The sequence below is a fragment of the Vipera berus genome (genome assembly GCF_964194415.1).
Source record: "Vipera berus genome assembly, chromosome: 2".
Lineage (NCBI taxonomy): Eukaryota > Metazoa > Chordata > Lepidosauria > Squamata > Viperidae > Vipera > Vipera berus.
The window spans coordinates 272,944,561-272,961,565 of record NC_138203.1 but is presented as its reverse complement, the minus strand read 5'-3'; the positions used below and the strand labels follow the sequence as shown (position 1 = coordinate 272,961,565).

The 17,005-nt window shown below is 46.2% G+C and overlaps 1 protein-coding gene across 2 annotated transcripts; it reads left to right on the top strand.

The window, feature by feature from the left end:
- Window positions 1–10,332: 10,332 nt before the first annotated feature.
- LOC308664622 (uncharacterized protein) lies at window positions 10,333–16,566 on the top strand. 2 transcript variants are annotated; one of them, XM_081322027.1, is made up of 4 exons: window positions 10,334–10,558; window positions 10,777–10,884; window positions 11,539–11,665; window positions 11,981–16,566. In XM_081322027.1, the coding sequence occupies exons 3-4, from the start codon at window positions 11,632–11,634 to the stop codon at window positions 13,876–13,878; spliced, it is 1,932 nt and encodes a 643-aa protein (XP_081178153.1). In that variant the 5' UTR covers window positions 10,334–10,558; window positions 10,777–10,884; window positions 11,539–11,631; the 3' UTR covers window positions 13,879–16,566. The 2 variants fall into 2 exon arrangements, with proteins under 2 accessions (XP_081178152.1, XP_081178153.1); XM_081322026.1 differs by having other exon boundaries at window positions 10,333–10,884.
- The last annotated feature ends 439 nt before the right edge of the window (window positions 16,567–17,005 follow it).

Here is a 17,005-nt window from a genome sequence, read left to right as displayed (position 1 = left end):
AGACAGATTGGCTGATCTTCCCTGAAATGGGTGACAGTTGCATCGCTTGCTAACATGTTTTTTAGTGTTTGGAATGCTTTTGTATGTTTGTCAGTCCATTCCCAAGGCGCTTGCTTGTCAAGTAGCCTATGTAGGGGTTCTGCAATTGAGGCTTTGTGAGGCAGGAATGTGTGGTAGAAATTGAGGAGCCCCAAGAACGCCTGCAATTCAGGCTTGTTTTTGGGAGCAGGGGCTTCTTTGATTGCCCTCACCTTTGATGCAGATGGGTGGATGCCTTGAGCATCTATCCTGAACCCCAGGAATTCTGTCTCTGGGACCCCAATCCTGCACTTCTCCCTTTTGAGTTTGAGACCTGCCCCCCTGAACCTCTCAAGGACCGTCCTTAAACGGGTCGCCAGCACGTCTGGGGAGCTGGCTGCGATCAGGACATCATCAAAATAAGGGCAAACCCCTGGTATTCCCTTAAGCGTCCTTTCCATCACCTCCTGAAATATCCCCGGCGCTACGCTAACCCCAAACTGCAACCGGTCTACCCGGAACGCTCCCTTGTGAGTGATGATCGTTTGTGCTCTAGCAGCCCCTGGGTCTACCGGCAATTGCTGATAAGCTTGGGCGAGGTCCAATTTAGCAAACACCGACCTGCCTTGTAGGGACGCTAAGATGCTGCTGACTGCAGGGACCGGATAGGAATGGGCACTTAAAGCTCGGTTTATAGTCCCTTTATAATCAGCGCAGATACGAATTTCCCCATTTGCTTTAATTGGCGTTACGATGGGAGTTTCCCAATCTGCTCCATCAACTGGTGTTAACACCCCCTGGTCGACCAGCTTATCCAATTCCCGCTCTATCTTTTGCTTTAACGCGAATGGAACACACCTCGCCTTCATCCTTATGGGTTGTACCTGGGGATCTAGTCTAAATGAGATTGGGGGACCCGTGTACTTTCCCAACTGCCCATCGAACACGTCCGCGAATTCCTCGCAGACTGCTTCTAGGGACAAATGGCTCCGTGTCTGATTAATCCCTGTGATTTTGATGCCCAAGGCGTTAAACCACCCTAACCCCACAAGGCTAGTCCGCTGGCCCTCGACGACCAACACACTTAATTTACCCTTGAATCCCTTGTACTGCACCCACAACAACGCCTCCCCCCAGATTTTGATCGGTGAATTTTGAAAGTCAGAGAGGGTCAGTCTGGATGTCCTCAAGGGAACCCGTTGGCCGCTCCGCTTGCAAATGTCTAAAAACGTTCTGGCGGAGATGATGGATACGGCTGACCCTGAGTCCAGCTCCATCAAGCAGGGGACCCCTTGCAGCCTCACCCTCAGTTTTATTTTTCGGGCTAGCGCCGCAGGAGCCCCTGTTTTGAAAATGCCCGGCCGTCCCGACGTGTGACTCACAGTCAGACCCAGCGACCGCTTCCCAGTACCTGTGGCATACTGGAACTCGGCTTCCACCTCGTGTAGGCTGTCCCGCTGCTTGCTTCTGCAGACTGCCGCGATGTGCCCCGTTTTTCCGCACGACCGACACTTCGCCAACTTGAAACGGCAGGTAGACCGGGGATGCTGTCCTCCGCAGCTTGCACAGCGGGTAGACCGGGAGCCGCTCACGCCGCAGCTGGAGCACTGGGTAGACCGGGGCTGTCCGTAGCCGCTGTTCAGGGTAGACCGGGAGTTGCAGCCGCAATGCTGAGTAGACCGAGGGCGATTCGTGCTGTGACCGTGAGGCTGGGTAGACCGGGGTCCGCTCGCTCCGCATCTGCACTCCTGGTCTCTCTTGCCTGCCGTGGTTGGTCTCGGTTCTTTTCTGTAGTCTCGGTCGGGGTGGAAGGATCGCTGAGGTCGGTTGATGGCATCCACCTCCAGCTCTGCCCCGTCTGCGTCGGTGCCTCTTCTCACCTGGTGGATGGATCCGCCTTCCCTCGTCTCGGGCTCCTCGGCTGCATCCCAGGCTAGGAGTTCGTCTTGGACATCCCTCAGGGTCAGTTTCTGCTTAGCAAAAAGTTTCTGGCGCAGCTTCCTGTCCCTCACCCCACAAACGAGCTGATCCCGCTGCCTAATTTCTAGATTTTCGAAATTGCAGAGGCGAGCTGCCAGCCTCAGAGCTGCCATATACTGTTTGGCAGACTCACCTGGTCGCTGATCCCGTTTTTCAAAACGATACCGCCAGGCGATCTCGGACGTCTCAGGCTTGAAATGTTCAGACAGCTTCACCAGCAATTCGTTGTAGCCGACGGAGTGAATGTCATCGGGTGCGCAGAGACCGACCGCCAGCTGGTAGGTTTCTGTGCCACAGCTGCAGAGCAGTACCGCCGCTCTCTGCCGGTCCTCCTTCACCCCGTTCGCCCTCAGGTAGCATTCTATCTGCCCCACGAAGGCTTCCCACTCCTCGGGGCGGCCGCTATTAAAAAGGGGATACTGACCCAGTTGTGTCATCTTGTCATCTCGGTTGTCCTGCGTCTGGATCCGGGGCTGCCGATTGGATTCCGTCCGCGGCTACCGTTGTCCGATGCAGGATCCCACCTTCGTCGCCAGTGCAAAGTCGCGTGGTCGCACAGAGAGACGGACACTTGAGCTGGGTAGTATTTCTTTTATTCGGATCAGGAATGAATCTGGGACAAAGGGGTTTACCTGGTGTTTCTTATACCTGCCCAGGTGAATGATGGCCAATAGAATTGAACCTGGGCTTCCCGCCAGTGCATGTGGCCAATAGGTTTAAACCCTGGCTTCCCGCCAGAGCTGACCATGCCGGGGGCTGTCAAACTTGCTCCGTCCGGCTTTTCCCACCTCAGCGGTTATCGCCTGGAGCTGTCCAGCCCCCTGCTGCGCTGGCATTTCCTGTGTATGCTAGCAGCATACACTACAGAATGAAAATAATTTTGAAGTGTTAAAAAAGAATTGTATTAATGGGCAATGTGGCTATAACACTAATGAAAACATGTTAACAAAATATGTAGAAGGTGAAATGATGAAAAAATCAGGTTTTGAGATTGAATAAAAAGTAAAATACTTGGGTGTTAATCTGACAAATATAAACTGTATATTGTTTCAAAATAATTATGTTAAGCTACGGGTTGAAGTTGATAAAGATATGTTTAAGAGAGAAAAACTACAATTGTTGGGGAGAATTTCTATGATTAACATGACATCCTTGAATGTTACTTTTGTTCCAGACAAAACCTGTTCTCACAACTCAAGTAGCATTTAAAGAATGGCAGAAAAACTTATCAAAATTTATAACTTAGGGCCATGGTGGCGAACCTATAGCACTTATACCACAGGTAACACGCAGAGCCCTCTCTGTGGCACGCACACCATCGTCCCAGTCCTCGGCCGCCACCGTGTCCGCCCCCCCAAAAAAGTTACAATCAATCAATTTCAAGTTCTGGTGGGGGAAAAAAGATCTCGCAAAGTTGGAATTGTTTGATTGAACTTTATTTTCAGTCCCACACAGCAGTGGAGGAAGTGATGCGTTGGAGCTGGAAAAAAGGTTCCGTGTGGGGGTGGGGGGAGTGGTGGGAGAAGGGCACTCCATGCGAGGGGTGGGACAGGGCCTGTTGCTTCCCTCTCCCTACCAGACACTAATCTGCATTTCAGCTGCATTCCGTTTCTCCATTTGCTTCTCAGCCTTTGCCATGCGTTTCTGGGACAAAACGTTCCATCAGACTCGCAAGAAGTTAGAAAATCTCATGGAACTTTTTTTTTTACCAATAGTCCTACAAACACGAGGACTTGGGTCTAATGTATGAGGGGCTGCTGCCTCGCTTTCCGTACCGGAGTTGGGATGGACTGGGCGTGGAGACTGCTTGCTGCTTCTTCTGCCGCGGACATTGGGAGCGCCCACCCCACCTACCGCTTGTCCCAGGGAACCTGCCACCATCCCACGCTCTCCAGCCCGTCGCTGCCCAGCTGGGCTTGCCAAGCTCAGGCCTTGGCAGATGGAGGCCAGAGGGGAATGAGAGCCATGGCTACCCAGCTCCTCCACTTGAGGACATGTGCGGGGAGAGGGGTGCCCAGCTCGGTAAGCCGCAGTCCGCCCACAGAAGGCGCAGAAGGATGGAGGAGGAGGGCTGGCCGGGGACAGGCGCAGGGCTGCCCACAGAGTAATCTCACCCTAACCCTGCCCTATCTGCCAGAGCAACATAAAGTTGGCCATGCCCACCCAGTCTGCCATTTCCACCATAGCCACGCCCACCAGACGGGTCATGCCCACCCGCCACCCAGGGATACATAAGTGGGTTTTGGGTTGCAGTTTGGGCACTCGGTCACTAAAGTTTTTGCCACCAGTGCCTTAGGGTAAAAAACCTGGAGTTAAATATAACATGTCACTAGATGCTAAAGAAAGAGGAAGTTTAAGTTAACCAAATTTGAAACTATATTTTGCAGCTTGTAGTTTAGTTTGGATGAAAGATTAGGTGAAATTAAGCACATAGGCCTTGTTCATAGACCTTCAGCTTTGCTCAGGCAGCTGCTCGTTCCTTTTCTATTCTAGCAGAACGTACTGTGACTTTAGTTGATGTGGATCTATGTGATCTGGTCTCCTGCAGTTCAGCAATACAGATTTCTGCATTATTCTTTGCAACTTCCACAATTCTTGTTCCCTAATTACAAACTACCCCCCTTCATGGATTACTGCCTTGTCGTGGCGAAGGGGCTTGCGTAATTCAATGAAGCTATGAGCTATGCCGTGCAGGGCCACCCAAGACGGACAGGTCATAGCAGAGAGTTCTGACAAAACGTGATCCACTGGAGAAGGAAATGGCAACCCACTCCAGTATCTTTGCCATGAAAACCCTATGGACAGTACCAAAAGGCAAAACGATATGACGCTGGAAGATGAGCCCCTCAGGTCGGAAGGCGTCCAATATGCTACTGGGGAAGAGCAGAGGGCTAGTACTAGTAGCGCCAGAAAGAATGAAGCGACTGGGCCAAAGCCGAAAGGACGCTCAGCTGTGGATGTGTCTGGTGGTGAAAGGAAAGTCCAATGCTGTAAAGATTTTTTCTCCATAGGAACCTGGAATGTAAGATCCATGAATCAAGGAAAGCTGGACGTGGTCAAACAAGAGATGACAAGACTGAACATTGACATCTTAGGTATCAGCGAACTAAAATGGACAGGAATGGGTGAATTTAATTCAGATGACCATCAGGTATACTACTGTGGGCAAGAATCCTTCAGAAGAAATGGAGTAGCCTTCATAGTCAATAAAAGAGTAGGAAAAGCAATACTGGGATACAATCCTCAAAATGACAGAATGATCTCAGTTCGAATCCAAGGCAAACCATTCAATATCACAGTAGTCCAAGTCTATGCCCCAACCACCAGTGCTGAAGAGGATGAAATTGACCAGTTCTATGAAGCACTACAGCACCTTATAGAACTAACACCAAAAAATGATGTTCTTATCATCATGGGGGATTGGAATGCTAAAGTAGGAAGCCAAAAGATAACTGGAATAACAGGCAAGTTTGGCCTTGGAGTGCAAAATGAAGCAGGGCACAGGCTGATAGAATTCTGTCAAGAGAATGCGATGGTCATAGCAAACACTCTTTTCCAACAACCCAAGAGACGGCTCTACACATGGACATCACCAGATGGTCAACACAGAAATCAGATTGACTATATGCTCTGCAGCCAAAGATGGAGAAGCTCTATACAGTCAGTAAAAACAAGACCAGGAGCTGACTGTGGCTCAGACCATGAGCTTCTCCTTGCAAAGTTTAGGCTTAAACTGAAGAAAGTAGGGAAAAGCACTAGGCCACTCAGGTATGAATTAAATCATATCCCTGTTGAATATACAGTAGAGGTGACAAATAGATTTAAGGAATTAGATCTGATAGACAGAGTGCCTGAAGAACTATGGACAGAGGTTCGCGACATTGTACAAGAGGTAGCAACCAAAATCGTCCCAAAGAAAAATAAATGCAAGAAAGCAAAATGGCTGTCTGAGGAAGCTTTGCAAATAGCTGAGGAAAGGAGGGAAGCGAAAGGCAAGGGAGAAAAAGAAAGATACGCCCAATTGAATGCAGAATTCCAGAGAATAGCTAGAAGAGATAAGAATGCCTTCTTAAATGAACAGTGCAAAGAAATAGAAGAAAACAATAGAATAGGGAGGACCAGAGATCTTTTCAAGAAAATTGGAGAAATGAAGGGCACGTTTAATGCAAAAATGGGCATGATAAAGGACCAAAATGGCAGGGACCTAACAGAGGCAGAAGAGATTAAGAAGAGGTGGCAAAATTACACAGAAGAACTATACAAGAATGAGCTTAACGTCCCTGATAATCACAATGAGGTGGTCACTGACCTCGAGCCAGACATCCTAGAATGTGAAGTGAAGTGGGCCTTAGAAAAACTGAGCAACAACAAAGCTAGTGGAAGTGACAGTATTCCAGCTGAGCTATTCAAAATCTTAAAAGACAATGCAGTAAAAGTGCTACACTCAATTTGCCAGCAAATTTGGAAAACTCAACAGTGGCCACAGGATTGGAAAAGATCAGTTTACATTCCAATTCCAAAGAAAGGCAGTGCCAAAGAATGTTCAAACTATCGCACCATTGCACTCATTTCTCATGCTAGTAAAGTCATGCTTAAAATCCTACAAGCTAGACTTCAGCAGTATGTGGATCGAGAACTACCAGAAGTACAGGCAGGATTTCGAAGAGGCAGAGGAACTAGAGATCAAATTGCCAATATACGCTGGATCATGGAGAAAGCTAGGGAGTTCCAGAAAAACATCTACTTCTGCTTCATTGACTATGCTAAAGCCTTTGATTGTGTGGATCACAACAAACTGTGGCAAGTTCTTAAAGAGATGGGAGTACCAGACCATCTTATTTGTCTCTTGAGAAACCTATATGCGGGTCAAGAAGCAACAGTGAGAACTGGACACGGAACCACTGATTGGTTCAAAATTGGGAAAGGAGTCCGGCAAGGCTGTATACTGTCGCCCTGCCTATTTAACTTATATGCAGAGCACATCATGAGAAAGGCAGGGCTAGATGAATCAAAAGTTGGAATTAAGATTGCCGGAAGAAATATCAACAACCTAAGATACGCAGATGATACCACTCTAATGGCAGAAAGTGAAGAAGAACTAAAGAGCCTCTTGTTGCAGGTGAAGAAGGAGAGTGCAAAACTTGGGTTGAAACTTAACATTAAGAAAACCAAGATCATGGCATCTGGCCCTCTCAATTCCTGGCAAATAGATGGGGAAGAAATGGAGGTAGTGACAGATTTTATTTTCCTGGGCTCCAAGATCACTGCAGACGGGGACTGTAGCCAAGAAATTAAAAGACGCTTGCTCCTGGGGAGGAAAGCCATGGCAAATCTAGACAGCACACTAAAAAGCAGAGACATCACCCTGTCAACAAAAGTGCGTATAGTCAAGGCTATGGTCTTCCCAGTTGCAATGTATGGCAGTGAAAGTTGGACCATAAGAAAGGCTGAGCGCCAAAGAATTGAGGCCTTTGAACTATGGTGCTGGAGAAGACTCCTGCGAGTCCCTTGGACTGCAAGGCGATCAAACCGGTCAGTCCTAGAGGAGATCAATCCTGACTGCTCTTTAGAAGGCCAGATTCTGAAGCTAAAACTCAAGTACTTTGGCCACCTAATGAGAAGGAAGGACTCACTGGAGAAGAGCCTAATGCTGGGAAAGATCGAGGGCAATAGAAGAAGGGGACGACAGAGAATGAGGTGGCTGGATGGAGTCACTGAAGCAGTAGGCGCGAGCTTAAATGGACTCCAGAAGATGGTAGAGGACAGGAAGGCCTGGAGGAATGTTGTCCATAGGGTCGCGATGGGTCGGACACGACTTCGCAGCTAACAACAAAAAAATTACAAACTACCAGTAATATTTGACCAGAAAGACCTCCAATAACAAGTGCTTAAATTTGGGGGTGAGGTAAGAACCAATTTTGCTACTAGATTCAACATGTAAAGGAGAAAAGTATAATTCCTGTGTAAAACATATGCAAATTGCTATTCTGAGAAGTCTATTTAGTTATCATATGAAATTAAGAATTTTGTTTAGCTTATTCTTGATCTTTAGTTATACAAATTCTTGATAAATTGATTATGGGCCATCAAATGAGTATTGATTAATCAGATAGGTAAGATTTACTCCAAGATGATCTTTCACGATTTCCAGAGGAGTATTTAAACAGAGACATAGAAAAAGAGGGGATCGGTTCCCGCTCCGTTAAACCAAAACTCTCGGTCCTCTAGGCTCACTTCTGCAAACGAACCAGTGGGAGAAACGCTTTACGCCTAGAGAGCAAGTCTCATCTCCAGGAAGGGAGCATAGAGGAGAGGAAGTTCTCTGCTCCAGGCATCCTGCCAACCTCCAGGGCGAGGCAGAGGGCAAGGCTTCCCCCCCCCCTCGTTCACAGCCGCAGATCTAACCTGCCTTCCCCTCCTGTCGCCCTCCCCGATTTCTCTCCTGCACCAGTCTTTGCATGTGATGGAGGCGGGTGCACTCAAAAAGCTCTCGTTTTGCAAGGAAAGGGGTCAGTGGGAAAAGGGGCTACCAGGCTACTCTGTTCCATCCGTCCTGTGCTGGACCCAGAGGCCAAGGAGAGCCCCTTTAATCACAAGAAAGGAACATGTCATAGAATGCAGACTATATTTTGAATAGAATTTGTTATCTTCAGTTAACATTAGAAATTCGCAGAAAAATTCAAGCATGGGATGAGCATTAGGTACTGGTTGTGCTGAGCAGGGCTTATGTACATTTTAAGAGAAAAATCACGACTGCAATCTGGATATTTATGTAAAATAAAATGACAACACCCATATCAAACAGAATGCACCATTAAATTGGGCAAAACCCAGAAGTTGACAAAATATTGGGGGGGGGAAACTTTGTATTCCAAATTAGTATACCCAGGAACGAAGGAATGTGGAGTGTTTGTCAAATGGCAAGAACTGCGGTGGGGGGGGGGGAATTCTACCAAAGGACAGGGTCAATTGATCAGCTGGATAACCTTTCTACTCCAGAAAATAACAAGAGGAAAAATAAAAATAATTTTGAAATTTATAACACTAATAAACAAGATGTTACCAAAATAAATAGAAGGTGAAACAGAAATGATAAAAAAATCAGGTTTTGAGATTGAATAAACAGTAAAATACGTGGGTGTTAATCTGACAAATATGAACTTCATGTTGTTTCAAAATAATTACGTTAAGGTATGGGTTGAAATTGAAGATACGATAAAGAGGGAAAAGCTACAGTTGTTGGCGACAATTTCTATGATTAAGAAGAGAGATTTATCTTGAACATTATTTTTGTTCCAGACAAAACCTATTCTCTCAAGTGATGTAACAGTTAAAGCAGGGCTTTTCAAGCTTTTCACAGATTGTTCCGTTCGTCCTGCGCTGGAGCCAGAGACCAAGGAGAGCCCCAACTTTCAGCGGAGGCTCCCCAACTTTCCTGCAGAGCGCAGGACCCGGGCAGCAGCAAGCTGCCGATGAAGAGGGCGACGCCGAGATCATCAGTCCTTCCCCGCCCTTTGCAGGCATCGCCGCCCCAGCCTCCGTTTCCGCCGCCCTCCTTTCGGCAAACCCCGCCCCCCTCGGAAGAAGGGCAGCGACGTAGAGATTCCGGGAGGCCGGAAAAGGAAGGTCCCCTTTCATTCTCTTCTATCAGATCCCCTCTAGGAAGCACATATCTCTCGTTCTGGCTTCTTGTTGAGCAGGGGTCTTCAAACGTGCCTGTCTGAGGAATTCTGGGAGTTGAAGTCCAGAAGTCATTAAAGGGCCGACTTTGAAGACCGCTGTCTCCTCAGGCGGGTAAAGCCCGAGTGAGCGGAGAGCCATTTCTTCCCTCCTGCACACCGGAGAAGGGGCTGCGGAGGGGCTGAGGGACATTTCGGACTGCCCTCGAGCAGGAGACCCGAAGGGATCCCCAGGGATGGAGGCCGCCCTCAGCCCAGAGATCCACCGCCGGCGCTTCCGCGGTCTCGACGGCTGCCGCCAGGAGGCCGAGACGCCCCGGGAGCTTTGCAGCCGCCTTCACCGCCTGTGCCGCCAGTGGCTGCGGCCGGAGAGGAGCAGCAAAGGGGAGATGCTGGACCTGGTGGTGCTGGAGCAGCTGCTGGCCCTGCTGCCCGCGGAGATGGCGAGCTGGGTGAGGGAGTGCGGAGCCGAGAGCTGTTCGCAGGCGGTGGCCCTGGCCGAAGGCTTCCTCCTCAGCCAAGCTCAGCGGGAAGAGCCGGGAAAGGGGCAGGTGAGGAGGCGGGGGGGGGGCTTCATCCCGGGAGCTCCATGGGGGGGGGGGGAGAGAAAAGATTAGCGATCTAGCTATATCTGCAATAGGACTAAAATATGACTGCAGCCTTTTCTGGAATTACTCACATTTGAATAATTTTTTATTCCTGAGGTAAATGTTTCCTAATTTAACATTTCTCTTCCATTACAGCTCTGTGTCCTTTGTGATGTTATCCATTTATCTCATAATAATCAGTGTTTAGGTTCTGATCTGTGCTATCTGAATCTAGATAAGGGGAAGGAACTGGATTATGTGAATGGCCTCTGATACCCCTAGAATACGACAATAGTAAGAGAAACAAACTGATTAACACACCCTTACAGTTTATCTACTTAAAAACACAGCCTGCTGTTTTAACTCCCATTTACTCAGAAATATAAGTCACATGCAGAGTCCCTGAAGTGTCTCTGATTTCAGTTGGGGAAAGCAAAATGTAAGGAATGTGAACTATCATAGATATTGTCCTTTGAAAATGGATTATAAATCAGGTTGTTCTTCAAATGCAGGAGCTGTTCACAGGGGAGATTTCAACAGAGCTCTGGGGCAGAGTAGATCAATCCCGCTCTATTCAAGAGGTGATTTACAGGAGGACCCAATTCTGGCCACCTTGCCAGGTAGGTGCAGGTTTCTTCTGAGAACAGTAGTGTTCCAGCTCCATCCATTCAGGAGCTGTGTTTAATACCAAAAGCTGAGTCTATGTGGACTTGAACACAGTGTCCACCCACATTTGGCTTTCAAGATTGTGCTGGAAATTGAAATGCGACAATTCATAGGCAGGAACCTTTTGTTAGAAATGAAATTTAATTGTTGAAAGAATTTAATATTTCTTAATGCTATTAAGAAAAGTGCCTAAAATAGTTAGAAATGAAGCCCATGAATTGAAACTATAACAGTGGGAATAAACATACCTGAGAAGTGTTTATTTAGTTTATTAAATATTTATGCCACCTGTCTCCCTTGTAATGTGTCTGTAAGTATACCAAGAAAAATACAGCACATGAAGGATATGCCAGTAAGTCAACACTAAGTGGCTGTAACAATAAAACTGTTGTTCAACCTTGGCTATGTTCAATTCTGCAACCTGGAAGCAACTAAGCCGTGATTTGTTAAGGTGCAACTTCCCAGCCCCATGGACTATGTGGACAAGATGACATGAATCCATCCTGAATGTTCATTTGGCTCTTGCAACTCTGTGTTTTCCCTTGTGTGCATTGAGACAGAGAACTTTCAACTGTTTCCTGGGATTGTCTACTTTTTTCTCTTTCTAGAACACTGATCCCTTTGAGGAGGGGACTGTGGACTTCACAGATGAGGAATGGAGGCTGCTAGATTCTGGGCAGAAGGCCTTGTGCATAGAGGTCATGCAGGAGGTTACCGTCAATATGGCTGCTCTGGGTAAGGGCACACAGTTCAATTCGCTATAAGGTCGTGGCAGAAACATTCACCATAGAATTAAGAAAGATCCTAGATAGCCCATTGAAGTGACTGAACAGATTGACTGATTCAACACTAATGCTTTAATCTGTGTTTTAGATGACAACATTATTTCTATGTGATGAAGATTCTCCTATATAACAATTTGGAGATATCACATCCTGGCTAGCCAAATGGATTGTACTAAACTTGGAATGCAGATTGGTATGTTTTTGAGTGGGACCCTTCTAAATTTTAATCAGAATATTAATTTTCATTCCCCCCCCCCGCATGCAGATGATGTGTCTGTGAATGAGAACGACAAGGAGGCAATGTTATATCTACTCGAAATAGAGAAGAATAAAATAAAAGTGATCCTTCGCCATCAGAGGGACACCAAAATGCTAAGGAGAAAACAGCCACAAAATGGAAGGGAGAAGCCATCCACTTTTCTTGGTATTTGTGGCTTCCTATCCAAGCAAGATCAAAAAGAAATGAGAAAAGAAAAATACAGAAAAAAAGAAAACTTGAATTCAAATTACATAACTATGGCAGAAACCAGACTAAAAAAAACATGCATGCCTCTAAAAACTATGGAGAATAACTCCTTCGCTTCTACTTCAAAGAAACCAAATACCTCTGTAAAAACTGGGGGGGATTGCAGTCTGAGCAAAAAGAGGAAAGTCTGCATGAAATGTGGAAAGAGTTTCAGTAACAAATGTCATCTTATTTACCACCAAAGGATCCACACTGGGGAACGACCGTATAAATTCATGGAATGTGGAAAGACCTTTACCCAGAAAAAAGATCTTAATCGTCATGAAAGGATCCACACTGGGGACAGACCGTATAAATGCATGGAATGTGGAAAGAGTTTCATTAGCAACAGTCTTCTTAATTACCACCAAAAGAGCCACACTGGGGAGCGACCATATAAATGCATGGAATGTGAAAAGACCTTTACCCAGAAAGGACCTCTTATTCTTCATGAGAGGATCCACACTGGGCAGCGACCATATAAATGCATGGAATGTGGAAAGAGCTTTAACCAGAAAAGAGAACTTAATCGTCACGAAAGATTCCACACTAGGGACAGACCATATAAATGCATGGAATGTGGAAAGAGCTTTACCCAAAAAGGAGATCTTAATCTTCATGAGAGGATCCACACAGGGGAGAGACCGTATAAATGCATGGAATGTGGAAAGACCTTTATCCAGAAAGGACATCTTAAATGTCATGAAAGGATGCACACAAGGGAGAGACCGTATAAATGCATGGAATGTGGAAAGACCTTTACCCTGAAAGGACCTCTTATTCTTCATGAGAGGATCCACAGTGGGCAGCGACCATATAAATGCATGGAATGTGGAAAGACCTTTACCCAGAAAGGACATCTTAATCTTCATGAGAGGATCCACACAGGGGAGAGACCGTATAAATGCATGGAATGTGGAAAGACCTTTGCCCAGAAAGAATATCTTAAACTTCATGAAAGGATCCACATAGGGGAGAGACCGTATACATGCATGGAATGTGGAAAGACCTTTACCCGGAAAGGAGATCTTAATCTTCATGAGAGGATCCACACAGGGGAGAGACCGTATAAATGCATGGAATGTGGAGAGACCTTTACCAAGAAAGGAGCTCTTATTCTTCATGAGAGGATCCACACTGGGGAGCGACCATATAAATGCATGGAATGTGGAAAGACCTTTACCCGGAAAGAACTTCTTAAATGTCATGAAAGGATCCACACTGGGGAGCGACCGTATAAATGCATGGAATGTGGAAAGACCTTTACCCGGAAAGAACTTCTTAAATGTCATGAAAGGATCCACACACGGGAGAGACCGTATAAATGCATGGAATGTGGAAAGACCTTTACCCAGAAAGGACATCTTAGACTTCATGAGAGGATCCACACTGGGGACAGACCGTATAAATGCATGGAATGTGGAAAGACCTTTACCCAGAAAAGACCTCTTATTCTTCATGAGAGGATCCACACAGGGGAGAGACCCTATAAATGCATGGAATGTGGAAAGACCTTTACCCGGAAAGGAGCTCTTAAACTTCATGAGAGGATCCACACTGGGGAGAGACCGTATAAATGCATGGAATGTGGAAAGACCTTTACCCAGAAACATCAGCTTAAATGTCACGAAAGGATCCACACTGGGGACAAGCTGTAGAAATGCACGGAATGTGGAAAGAGCTTCATTACCAAAAGTAGCACTGGGCTACTCAGCATGCTTCTCTTTTGCTCTCAAAGAGACTGGCTGAAAATGTCCCCCATCAAAAGGTGTTCTAGGGGCAACTCCTGAACTAGGCTGGCTAAATGAACTTTGGATTCCAAGGATCTGAGCCTTCTTCAGCTTACATTTTATCCTCTGAAAAGGGAAAGGAGAGCTGTCATGCTGCAAAGGATTATGAGCTGCAACCGCCTCCAGTTCAAAAACTGAATAACATTCCAGTGTTCCATGCTTGTTATTTTCCAACTGGAATAATCTGGATGCAGAAATGATCACTGAACAGTCAGTGGGAAAAGGACATCCGGAGAAGAGTTACAATCTCTATTCCTAACAATTTCAGTGATTCACCTGACAAGTGGGGCTTGTAAAGTCATAAAATGGGACAATACTCATTTAACAAATTTCTCCATTAGCAACATCAATTTTGGGCTCAATTCTGGTTGTAGGTTGAAGACTGTCTACACACCCACTTACCACACTTTAAATAGAAAATTTGTGCTTCTTTCTCTGCCATTAATCTTTGCACTGTTCTATCCCCTTCTCTCCCTCTCCTTGTCTTAAAGAAGCTTCTCTTCTCCGTCTCTGTGTCCCGTTCTCTTTCCCCATTGGTTTTTTTCTCTCTCTCTTTCGCTCCAAAACGTCCCTTTGTATCCTTTCCTCTCCCCCCCCCTCCTCTTCTGTTTGGTGTAGTTGCAGCTGAGTCCTTTCCCTGAGGCAACTTCCAGAAGGGCCAATCAAATGGAGCCCCACTGGTGATCCTGGGCACTCAGCAGTGCCCTGGCAACACCGTAGCTCCAACTGACCCTCTCACAGGCCTGTGTGGTGTGCCACCAGTTCAGCTCATCCCCCGGCACACTTTTCCATTCCCCCTCCCTTTTTTTTACACGGCTTTTCAACCCACCGTACGTGTTATACCTGCCTACTGCCAAAGTACCACCAGTGGTACAAGTACAACAGGTTGAAAAGCACTAATTTAAAGAATGGCAGAAAAACATCAAAATATTATTTACTATTTTTATTTGCTGCCTGTCTCGCCACAAGGGGGCTCCGTGCTTACAAAGTTAAAAGCAATAAAAAAGTGTGTGTGGTCCTTACTCAGTGTGTGGTCTTCAATGGAACTGCATTTATATGGAGGGAAGTGTGTAGTGGGGTGCGCCAGGGCTGTGTTTTAGGCCCAGTGCTCTTCACAAGATAGGCTTAAGATATAGAAGGATCTTGACAGACTTGAACATTGGGCACTATCTAACAAAACGAAATTCAGTGGTGAAAAAAATAAGGTTCTACATATAGGCAAGAAAAACCAAATGCACAGGTGTAGTATAGGTGGTATCTTGCTCAATAGTAATAACTGAAAGGGATCTCGGACTCCTAGTGGACCAGACATATCAAACTCCTGACGTCATTTGACGTTGTGTGACATATTGGAGCTTTTCCCCCATTGCCAGCCATGGGGTGGGCGCGGTTTCCTTGTGACGTGTCTGGCCAGCGGTTTGACACCCCTGTCGTGGATGATCCACTTAAATATGACACAGCAGTGCGCTACAGCTGCAAAAAAAACCAACACACTGCTAGGCTTCATTAACAGAAGGATAGAATCAAGATCACATGAAGTACTAATACCACTTTACAATGCCTTAGTACAGACATGTCAAACACAAGGCCCGATCCTGCAACGCCCTGGCCGAGACATGCCCCCAGCAGTGGAGCCACTCTGGCTCCTCTGCCGAGCTGCTCTGGCACGCGGGCTCCTGGGCCACTCGCTGCTGAGGGCAAGAAAGTGGGCAAGCGGAGGCGCCCGGCTGGCCTGGCCCAGATCCTGGAAGAGGTAACTTGCATAAATTTAAAGAGTAGATCCCAGTATAGAGACTTCTGTGATGGTTGAACAACTCATGAGATAGTCCAAACATGACCTACTTTTATGCATTGGGTTTTTTTCTGTGTAAAACTGAAGTTATTTTGCCAATATAGGTAGTCTTTGACTTATGACCACAATTGAGCCCAAAATTTCTGTTGCTAAGTGAGACCATTGTTAAATGAGTTTTTCCCCATTTTACGACCTTTTTTCCACAATTGTTAAAGTGGTTAAATTAGTAACACAGTTGTTAAGTGAATCTGGCTTCCCCATTGAGTTTGCCTGTCAGAAGGTTGCAAAAGGTGATTATGTGATCCTGGGACGCTGCAACTCTCCTAAATATGAGCCGGTTGCCACCTATCCGAATTTTGATCATATGGGTATAGGGATACTGTGATGGTCATAAGTGTGAAAAACATAAGTTTTTCAGTGCCATTGCAACTTTGAACAGTCACAAAATGAAATGGTGTAAGTCGAGGACTATCTGCAATTGACAAAGTCACCACCTTAACTTAGAATTAAAGTCCCACTTTTAAGGTTTATTGTGGGACACTAGAGGCAGGATCTGTATAATGTGTTTAGACATAATGATATTTCTTAGTCTTTAATCATTCGGATTTTTGAACCATGATTTATGAAGTAGCCTGATGGTCTACATGCAGCTAATTGCTCATTTGGTACTTCATGTATTAAATAATCCATCACTTCCCAGAGTGTATGAATCCGGACAGTATTTTATTCATGAAAATTAAATTAAAATCAAAACTTTGCTGGTATGATGCTACAAAACATTAAGTTAGCAAACATGGAAGCCAAGAGTCAGCTGCGCTGAGTGAGCAGCATTGAGATGGCCACGCCCGCCCGGCAACACCCACTTGGCCATGCCCACCTGGCCACACCCACCTGCCCCGCCCCCGGGCAACCATAATGCTGATGTGGCCCTAAATGAAATTGAGTTTGACACCCCTGCCTTAGTAAGACCACACTTGGAATACTGCATCCAGTTTTGCTCACCACGATGTAAAAACGATGTTGAGAATCTAGAAAGAGTACAGAGAAGAGCAACAAAGTGATCATGCAATATTGGAATTCAACATTCTGGAGGCACAAGCAATAGAACACAGCCAAACTAGAGTCTTGGACTTTAAAAGAGCTATTTTCAATAAATTTAGAGAGACCATGGGAAGAATTCCATGGATGAGAATCCTAAAGGGG

Bases quoted from the DNA above. Each gene is read 5' to 3' on its own strand.
- LOC308664622 (XM_081322026.1), top strand. From the start codon at position 10,771: ATGCAGGAGCTGTTCACAGGGGAGATTTCAACAGAGCTCTGGGGCAGA. The intron at 10,885-11,538 runs GTAGGTGCAGGT...TTCTCTTTCTAG, and splicing joins AATTCTGGCCACCTTGCCAG to AACACTGATCCCTTTGAGGA. The intron at 11,666-11,980 runs GTAAGGGCACAC...CCCCGCATGCAG, and splicing joins CGTCAATATGGCTGCTCTGG to ATGATGTGTCTGTGAATGAG.